At 39.3% G+C, this 10,573-nt stretch overlaps 1 protein-coding gene across 1 annotated transcript; it reads left to right on the top strand.

Annotated features, from left to right (window-relative positions):
- The first annotated feature begins 3,631 nt into the window (after nt 1-3,631).
- On the top strand, nt 3,632-4,807 carry LOC105795636 (uncharacterized). Its single transcript, XM_052628812.1, has 2 exons — nt 3,632-4,042; nt 4,094-4,807. Exons 1-2 carry the CDS (start codon nt 3,632-3,634, stop codon nt 4,805-4,807), a joined length of 1,125 nt encoding a protein of 374 aa, XP_052484772.1.
- Nucleotides 4,808-10,573: the final 5,766 nt, after the last annotated feature.

The following is a 10,573-nucleotide window of genomic DNA, read 5'->3' as shown; positions in this document are numbered from 1 at the left end:
TTACGAGGGTGCTAACCCTTCCTCGTACGTAACCGACTCCCGAACCCATTTTTCTGAATTTCGTAGACCAAAATCGTTGTCTTAATAAAATTAAATTGTTTATTAAAAACAACCGTTTTACGAGGTGGCCCGATCACACCTCATCAAAAAAGATTGGTGGCGACTCCCGTTTTCATTTCTATTTTTCAAAACCCTAGTCGACCCCATTTTCATCCAAAAAATGGTGTCAACAGCATGGCGACTCCGCTGGGGACTTATAAATAAGAGAGTCTAGCCACGAGTTGATTAATTTTTTTCTTTTTGTCAAAAATTAAAAATTTGGTTTAAATATGCGATCCTTTTGTTGCATCTTTATTCATCTCTATTACAATCTTCATCATTGTGATTTATAATGGTTGTGTTAGTTTAAGTTCGGATATATTTCTGCGCATTGCATTGCATGACCATTGGTCGCACCCTTTTAAGTGGGAGTGAGAAACTACGCCTTCGTGAGGTTTTCACCTCCGCATGGGATAGTGAATCGCTTCCGGGATACATCCGTACCTATGTCTTCGTGAGATTTTCATCTCCGCATGGCCATAGGGAAATGTATTCCCCTGAACTGAACTCAGTCCATATGTGTAATGGCCCAAATTTGAGGTTATCAGAACAGTGGTTTCGGGACCACAAATCCAATGATAAAAATTTTTTTTCTTATATTTTTATGGTCTACAATTTCACAAAATTATTTCGTGAAAATTTCGTTTGAAAATTTCGACGTTTGGGCACTCAATTTAGTCAAAATGACTAAATTGTAAAAGTGCAAAAGTTGAGTTCTACATGTTAGAGGTGTCCAATTGTTATGAAACTTTAAATTGGAGGTCCTTATATGGTAATTATACCATTGGTAACTTGGTAGACAAAAATGGACATGAGATAAGTGAAATAGAAAATTTTTAAGTTAGGGGCAATTTGGTAATCTAGTAATTAAAATGAATTAAAAGGAAAAAGATGACAAATTATGCTCATCTTCTTCATATGAACGAAATCAGCAAGGGGAAGCCATAGTTAGGGTTTTCAAGCTTCCAAGCTCCATAGTAAGTGATCCCAAGCCCGTTTTAATGTTCTTTACGTTTTGAGATCCGGTAGCTTAATTTAGCTTATTCTAGCAATAATTTAACCTAGGGTTTATATTTGGAAAAATACCCATAGGTGAAAAGTGTTTATTTTGATATTTTATGATAGAATATGAAGCTATAAATTATGTTAAACAACTTTTGCTAAGCGATTTTAAGTGAAAGCAGTAAAAGCGACATAATCGGTAAAAATACCTAATGTTCATAAGTACATGTTAGAGTGGGAATTTGATGTTGCCATAGAAGGGAAAAATGTTCAGAATGTTATAAAACATAAGAATAAGAGATGAAGTTTAATTTCCGAGCCTTGGGGCAAAAATGTAATTATGTAAAAGTTTAGGGCAAAATTGTAATTTTGAAAAGTTAGAGTCGAGGGCTGTTTTAATGAATGTGATTATTAAATAAGTTAAATTTACTATTTTAGATCAAGAAGTACGAAACTCGAGGTTAGACAAAGGGAAGAATAAAGTTGAAGACTAAGTTGGTGAATTTGGCTATAATTGGTACCGAGGTAAGTTTACGGTAAATAAATGCAATATTTCCATATTTATTATCAATGCTGTTATTTTCCAGCAACTATGAATTTATTTTATGAATTTATTTGATGATGATCTAAGCATGAAATGATAGAGAATTAAAATTTAAAAGTCCCGTTGATACATAAGGATGGTCTTGGATACGAATGTCATGACATTTGGGTAAAGAGATCCCATGTAAGACCATGTCCAGGACATGGCATTGGTATCCTTAAGATCATAAGAGGTCCTCAGAAGACCATATGCAGGACATGGCATGGGCACCGAGACGAGAGGTCCCATGTAAGACCATGTGCAGGACATGGCGTTAACTTGAGATGAGAGGTCCCTATAAGACCATGTCAGGACATGGCATGGGCACCAACATGAGAACATCCCATGTAAGACCATGTCAGGACATGGCTTTGGCATGTTATTATCGAAGAGACCCGAGTATCCTTATTATTCCAATGTAGCTCAACGGGCTTGTAAATGAATCATGTTCATGAAAGTTCGGTTTAAAGCATAAATGGCAAGCTCGGTAAGTTGTAAGACTTAAGAACTTATTATACTATCAATTGATGTTCAACGATGCAGCAAGGATTGAGTAAGTTATGCACACAAGTATTCTAAGTAAACAAGTAAGAGAACTAGTATGAGATTAACTAAAGAGTAAACTAGAGATATAGACATTGAGTTTAATTATTTAAGTTAAATATTGTTATTTATTTGCTAGTAAACTTACTAAGCTTTATGCTTACTTCTTTTATTTCTCTTTCTCTTATAGTATTGCAAAGCTACTTCAAGGATCCTAAAGAAGTCGGAGATCGTCCACACTATCAACTACAACTGCTTCGGTATTTTATATCGAAACACGTTTGAGTTATGGCATGTATAGGGATTTAGTTATTTTGTATGTTTGTAATGATGATTTTGCTAATGAGTGATGTGTAAGTATTTGATGATGTATGGTCATTAAAATGGTTAAGGATGAAGGTGTTTGTTGTTATGAAAGATTAGGTGATAAATTATGCATGGAAATCATGAAAGGATAAAATTTTGCAAAGAAACAGAATTCAGGCAGCACAGTGACGTGAATTTGAAAAATCACCCAAGATAGTATAAAATGAATTAGAGGGTGAATGATATATGGAATTAAAGCTTGTTGAGTCTATTTTCATAGAACTAGCAAAAGGAAATTTATATTTTAAGATATGTGAATTTTAGTAAGATAGGGTCAGAACTGTTTTTGGAGTCCCCTGTTCTGAGTTTAGAAAATAATTACAAATTGTACAAAAATTGTTATGAGTTTAAATTTACATGCTTAGATTCATTAATGAGTCTATTTTCTGTAGAAACAAGTAAGAACTTCATATGAAAATCCTACAGTGAGAAAACTTATTTTTAGTAACAAGAGGTCAGAATAGTCAAATGGTGAAACAGGGGAGACTTTAACTAATAAACTGTACTAATTGGCTGAACCAAAAATTCTAAAAATTTTATGGTGAGTAGATATATGAGTCTAGTTTCAGGGAAAATTTACGGAATTAAATTTCGAGTTCTGTAGCTCAAGTTATAATTAATTTAGTAACTGCTGCGCGATTGGACAGATTTGCTGTAAATAGTGAAATAAATTTTCAAACCTAGTTTTTATGCTCCGAATTGGTAAGATAAGCTAAGTAATGCCTCGTGCTCGACTCCAGAAACGGTCTCGGGTAAGGGGTGTTACATTTTATGAGCCTATAATGGGTGAGGATCGAGGAATCTGTTGGTTCAGGTACCCTTACTTTAGAACCGAACCACATGTAGTGAGCCATAGGAACCCACCTAGATGGAACTCCGCCAAACCTTAGTACTTACCCAAATGGATGCTTTATTTATCATCATTTACTTTAGATCTTGTTCTGTGTTTAATACTGATTTGTTTGTTTGTGATTGCATGGCATTTTCATTCTAAAAGAGGTGTCGATTCACGTTCAGTATCTAGATAGAAAGCTTATCATGGAAAAGGGGTTTCTTGATAAAGTAGAAGATAATGCGGCTGTGCGAATATGGGCTGAGACGACACAACGAGAGAAAGGCGATAGTCTTACCAAGGGACACATGTCAGAATTGTGGGATTTCACCCGTATCAGTGTAATCCAGAATGACCTTCGAGAAATGAAAGAAGTCTGGGATCAATGGGATGTCGAGACCAAGCAGCTGTTCTATTGTAACTACGGTGACCTGCCTTATCTGCTCAGTGTCAAAGTGGACAAGTATTTATTTCGAGCCCTTGCTCAATTTTGGAATCCCGCCTATGGTTGTTTCACTTTCGGAAAAGTGGACTTGACGCCTACTGTGGAGGAGTATACGACCTTGCTTCGGTGCCCAAAGATTCAAGTCGACAAGGCTTACTCTAGAGCTGCTGGGGCCCTTCCGTTGTTAAAGAAATTAATGAACATTACTGGGATGAGTGAGCAGTGGGTTGCTGTCCGAATCCAGCAGAAAGGCGATAGTAAATGCGTTCCTTGGAAAAGCTTGCGAAATTTGGTGCTGGTACATCCTTATGTAAAGAAAAGGGTCGATGTCTTCGCTTTAGGCATCTACGGACTAGTGGTCTTCCCCAAAGCATTAGGACATATAGACGAGGCCATTTCTGATCTGTTTGATCGGCTTGGTAAAGGGGTTACTACCGTTCCGTCAATACTGGCTGAAACTTTCAGATCTTTGAACGCATGCCGGAGAGCTGGAGAGGGAAGGTTCATCGGATGTGCCCAGCTCTTACTAGCATGGTTTCATAGCCACTTCTGGAAAGTAGAAAAGATCTCTTATCGGGTATTCTCTGATAGCTACTCTCCTCTAGAAGAATTGGTGTCCACGCCAAGACGAGATGACGTTTCAGAAGAAAAGTGGATGGCGATACTCCAGAATCTCCGAGATGAAGATGTTGAGTGGAGGGCTTCTTGGTTAATTCCTGATGAGATTTTATACCGGTGTGGAGATTTTGACTGGGTTCCTCTGCTCGGAATATGGGGAGCTATCGGATATGCTCCTCTACTCGTATCAAGACAGTTTAGATCACGACAATTCATACCAGCAACACAGGGGTTGGCCCATTGTGAATTTTCCTATAAGGAGGACAATTACAAGAAAAGGGTTCGAGAAATGTCTAATGCCTGGAACCAGACTCGCTGAATGAAAATCTTAGCTGTGGGACCGGTGATGACCCCCGAGTATAGTCAGTGGCGTGATCAAAGGGTCAACGACAATATCCCAGCATCAAATCCAGAAATTGCTCGATCTTTAGAGGAGCACCTACAAATATTGCCCTTTGAGATAGAAATCATCAAACAAGAATTTGAAAAGAGGAGTTTGGAGTTAGGGAAGAAGATAGAGCAACTAGAGGAAGAAAAAATACAGTTAGGACTGGATGTGGACATTCAAAGACTGGAGGCCGACAGATTGAGAAAGGGAAAAAACAAGGCAGAAGAAGATTTAGACAGCCTGAAGACGGACTACAAGAAGCTGCGTAGGTCTATAAGAACTGCTGGCTTGGGTAAAACGCCAGAACAATGGCAACAGGAAATTCAGGAGGAAAAAACGAAAGCTAATCAGTGGGAAAAGAAATTTCAGGATACTTGAGCTCGAGAAGTTACTTTGGGAGAGAGTCTACTAGTCTGCCAAAACGAGAAGACGGAGTTGGAGGTCTGAGTAACAGAACTAGAAAGATCGCTTTACCAATACCGTAGTCGTAATTCTACGGTTGAATTAAAGGCAAGCTTAGACAAAATTGAAGGATTAAAAGGACAAGTAGGAGAGCTCGAGGATGCATTGCAAAATAGTGAACTCCGAATAGAGCTTCTGGAAAAAAGTAATGAGCAGTGGCAAGGGCAATTCCATCGATCTCAAGATCAGATCAGAGAAAGAGATTATATTATGGGCGAGGCGGTGGCTCAAGTACGCGAAGTAGCTAATCATTTGTAGACCCTAGCAGTTCAGGCTGATTTATTAAGTTTGAAGTACGAGTCGGAGTCAGACCGGGGCCGTGAATTAGCTTGGCTTCTTAGAAAGGTTAAGGCTTTGAGTGTAAGAGCAAAGCCATATATGTAATTTATTTTATGTAAAAAAACTTCTTTTCTAGTAAAGTTTTCTAATGAAGTTGAATTAGAATCAGTGCCTCTTTTTGCATTCTTTTCATGCATTGCATCACATTATATGCATTAATGACCATTAAAGAACCCTAATCGAATAAAATTATTTCAATTAACCTGAAAAACTGACAAAGTTACGGCATTCGAGCTAAGTCAAAAATTATGGACCAAAGGCTGGAAAAGCTAAAGCGACTTCAAAAGGAAATGCAAGACCAGTTGCAGGCGCAAATGAAAGAGCAAATAGAAAAGATTCAGCATGACATAGAACAAAAGATGCAGGAGTCTCAAAATGATCTGATAACTAAGATGACGCAATTATTGAAGGGAGTAGATCAGGGGAAAGGACCTGTGATTATTAATGAGGAAGAAAACAATAGCGAACCACTTTATCCTCCAGGTTTCATGCCTCCGCACGCGCAGGTTCAGACTGAGCTGCATCCACGAAGACCCTCTGTGTCGGTTAGGCCTCAGCAGTTCCAAGGTGATGCTTCAATACCAATGAATTTTCAACCTGGAGCGGGCTCTAATCCCGGAGATAGCCCGAATAATATTGCTATCCCAGATCTTGATGAGATGGCTGAAAAGGACAAGGCGAAGGAGGAACTTCCAAAATAATTTGAGGAGAAATGAAAATGGATAGAAGAGAAGTTTAGGGCAATAGAAAGCATTGAAAGCTATCATGGGATAGACGCAAAAGACCTGAGCTTGGTTCCGGACTTGGTGCTACCTTACAAATTTAAAATGCCTAATTTGAGAAATATAACGGGACCATTGCCCGAAGCCCATATTACTATGTTTTGCAGAAGAATGACGGGGTATATTAATAATGATCAATTATTAATACATTGCTTTCAGGAAAGTCTTACAGGAGCGGTGTCAAAGTGGAACAATCAGCTGAGCAGAACAAAAATTGCTACTTGGAAGGATTTGGCACAGGCTTTCATGAGACAATACGATCATGTCTCGGAAATGATGCCTGACAGGATAACTCTGCAGAATTTAGAAAAAAAATCGAACGAAAGCTTCAGACAGTACGCGCAGAGGTGGAGAGAGGTGGCGGTTCAGGTGCAACCACCGCTTTTAGAAAAAGAGATGACGACGCTTTTTATTAATACATTGAAGGACCCATTCATTACTCACATGTTGGGAAGCGCTTCAAAGAATTTCTCGGATATAATCATGAATGGTGAAATGATTGAGCATGCTATTAAAAGTGGAAGAATAGATGGAGGGGAGAATAATAGAAGGGCAGCCCCGAGGAAAAGAGAAAATGAAGTGAATAATGTGAATGCCTACGGTAGATCAATTACTGTGAATCAACCAAAGAAAGTGGTTGCTAATCAACCGGGATCGTCAAGACAAGAGTCAAGAGCTAGGCAAACTACTGAAAAGCCCCAATTCACGCCAATCCCAATGTCATACAAGGAGTTGTATCAGACTTTATTCAATGCACATGTTGTTGCCCCTCGTTACTTGAGTCCTCTACAACCCCCGTATCCAAAATGGTATGACACGAATGCACAATGTGATTATCACGCGGGAATTTCAGGGCACTCAATAGAAAATTGTACAGCTTTCAAGAAGGTAGAGGAAGGACTTATCAAATTAGGTGTTGTTACTCACCTAACACAGAAAATCCGTTACCTAATCACGCTGATAAGGGGGTGAACATGGTGAGCGAAGGTACGAGAGGAGAAGTCAAGTCTAACATTGCTGAAGTAAAAACTCCGATGAAACTGGTCTGGAAAGAGATGGCAAAGAGAGGGTTAGTTATTTCAAATTTTGAGGAAGGATATGAGATGGGAAATTATTGTGAATTCCACCATAAAATAGGGCACGAAATCCAAGAATGTGAAGGATTCAAGGCTTTGGTTCAAAGCATGATGGATAACAATGAGATGAGGTTTTATGAGGAGGCGGAAGAAAGGAGGAGCATATGCGCGACAGAGTCAGGAACAGGAACTCCGAAAATAAATCATCCTGTGGTCATTATCTCACGCCCTAAGGGTAATGAAGCTAGGGCTCAGGTAACACCGAAAGTTGTAATTCAAAAACCATCAAATTTCTTGTATAAGGATAGCAAAATGGTGCCGTGGAATTATGGATGCAATGTGACCATCTTGGGAAAAGAAGCGGAAGAAAGCCAGGAAATAGGTTCTTACACGCGCAATAGGAAACGATATGACACTCAAGCAGAGTCGTCCAGGGAAGAGAATTGGAAGAAAGAACAGAGAAAAGGAAAAGCAGCAGAAGTTGAGCCATTGGTTAATGAACCAATAAAAGAAGATGAGGCAAAAGAGTTTTTGAAGTTTCTGAAACACAGTGAATACAGTGTTGTGGAGCAACTGCACAAACAACCAGCCCGCATTTCTATATTAGCTTTACTCCTAAGCTCAGAAATACATCGGAATGCGCTTCTGAAGGTACTAAACGAAACATATGTGGCCTACGATATTTCGGTAAACAAGCTAGATCGGTTGATCAACAACATAGGCGCTGACAATTTTATCTTCTTCAATGATGACGAAATACCATCCGGAGGAAGGGGTTCTACTAAAGCCCTGTACGTTACTGTCCGATGCAAAGGGTACACACTCCCGGGGGCCCTGGTTGATAATGGATCTGCACTGAATGTATTGCCTCTATCCACTCTTGGTCGATTACCGGTGGAAAGTTCGCACATGAAAGCATGCCAGAGTATAGTAAGGGCATTTGATGGGACGAAAAAGAAGGTTATGGGGAGAATTGAGGTACCGTTAAGGATTGGCCAAATCACTTATGAGGTGGACTTCTTGGTAATGGATATTAAGCCTTCCTACAACTGTCTATTGGGAAGACCGTGGATACACTCATCGGGGGCAGTACCTTCATCATTACATCAGAAGGTGAAGTTGGTATCGGAGGGTCGGTTGGTAACAATAGATGCAGAGGAAGATATTATCGCAATGATGACCAGTGATGCACCTTATGTGGACATCAACGATGAGGCACTGGAATGTTCTTTTCGGTCGTTAGAATTTGTGAACGCGATGTTTATTGCAGAGGGAAGCAGAATTCTAGTACCGAAAATATCCAGGACCACTGAAATGGGGTTGCGATTGATGGTAGGAAGAGGAGCCTCACTAGGGAAAGAACTGGGAAAATATCTTTAGGGAAGGATTGAAGCTCCAATGCTGAAGGAAAAGTTCGATAGTTTTGGCTTAGGATACAAGCCAGACATGAAGCAGAAAAATAAAGAAATAGAGAAGAGACAAGAGAAAAGAAGGGCGCGTTTGAGCGGATATGAAGCTAAGTGGGAGCCTTTAACCTTTCCCCACATATCTACATCCTTTGTGTCGGGAGGATTTATTCATTCTGAGTGTGGAGTGTCCGGTAGCAAAGGCATTGAAGGAATGCTGGAAAATGTTCATATCAACACTGTGGAAGCAGCGAAAAAAGGGGCCTTGTTGGAGATCTGCCCTTATGAGCTGGGGAGCGAGCTAAACAATTGGACTGCTGAAGAAATCCCTGTAGTCTTTAGGGCTTATTCAGAGTAATGCTAAAAACATTCCTGTTGTTTCGGCCTAGGAACGATATGAAATCTTTTGTGAAATAGGCTTTGGGCCTAAATATCATCATTTTAATAAAATACATATCTACATTCATCTCGATCAGTCACTTTTTTTCCTTTACATGCAAATAAATATTTTCCATTTGATTAATTGTCTTACAAATAATTCTTTCATTTGTAACTCTTTTGCACAAATATTTATTCATAAATTTATATATTCTTGATATATTCTTTGATATGCCTTCATAGGTCTTCAGATATCAACGACATGAGTGATGCTGCTTCAAACACGGAGCCTATTTTTGAGCAAGAAATGTGTTTGGAGGGATCTCACGACTTTGAAAATGACGAAGATTATGGTGTGTCTCAGGACTTGTTAAGAATGGTGGAACAAGAGGATAAACAGATCCTACCTCATAGAGAATTATTAGAAATCGTGAGCCTAGAGGATGGAAAAGTGGTGAAAATTGGTACTGAAATCACTGCAAAGACAAAACAAGACCTCATTAATTTGCTCCGAAAGTTCAAAGATGTTTTCGCGTGGTCGTACCAAGATATGCCCGGGCTAAGCACTAACATTGTGGTGCATCGCCTGCCCATAAAAGAGGATTGTAAACCCGTTCAGCAGACTCAGGAGAATGAGACCTGATATTGTGTTGAAAATAAAAGAGGAAGTCAAAAGGTAATTCGACGCCGGATTCTTACAAGAGGTCAAGTATTCGGATTGGGTAGCAAACATCGTCCCTGTTCCCAAAAAAGATGGAAAGGTACGAATGTGTGTAGATTATAGGGATTTGAACAAAGCGAGTGCAAAAGACAATTTTCCACTGCCTCACATTGATACCTTGGTAGATAACACGGCGGGCTATTCATTGTTTTCTTTCATGGATTGCTTCTCTGGATACAATCAAATAAAGATGCATCCTGAAGACATGAGGAAAACCACATTCATTACCTTATGTGAAACATTTTGTTACAAGGTAATGCCCTTCGGATTGAAAAATGCGGGAGCAACATATCAAAGAGCTATGGTGACTTTGTTTCACGACATGATGCACAAGGAGATCGAAGTCTATGTGGATGATATGATTGCAAAGTCTAGAACGGAAGAAGAGCATGTTCAAGTCTTGAAAAAGTTATTTTTGAGATTGAGGAAATTTCAGCTCAAGCTTAACCCGGCAAAATGCACATTTGGAGCCAGATCAGGGAAGTTATTAGGCTTCATAGTTAGCAAAAAAGGGATTGAGGTTGACCCAGACA

Source organism: Gossypium raimondii, chromosome 3 (genome assembly GCF_025698545.1).
Source record: "Gossypium raimondii isolate GPD5lz chromosome 3, ASM2569854v1, whole genome shotgun sequence".
Lineage (NCBI taxonomy): Eukaryota > Viridiplantae > Streptophyta > Magnoliopsida > Malvales > Malvaceae > Gossypium > Gossypium raimondii.
This window is presented reverse-complemented; position numbering and strand designations above follow the sequence as displayed.

Excerpts from the sequence above, each read along its gene's own strand:
- LOC105795636 (XM_052628812.1), top strand. The coding sequence starts at position 3,632 with ATGGAAAAGGGGTTTCTTGATAAAGTAGAAGATAATGCGGCTGTGCGA. Across the intron at positions 4,043-4,093 it reads CTTACTCTAGAGCTGCTGGG|TGGGTTGCTGTCCGAATCCA; the intron begins GCCCTTCCGTTG and ends ATGAGTGAGCAG.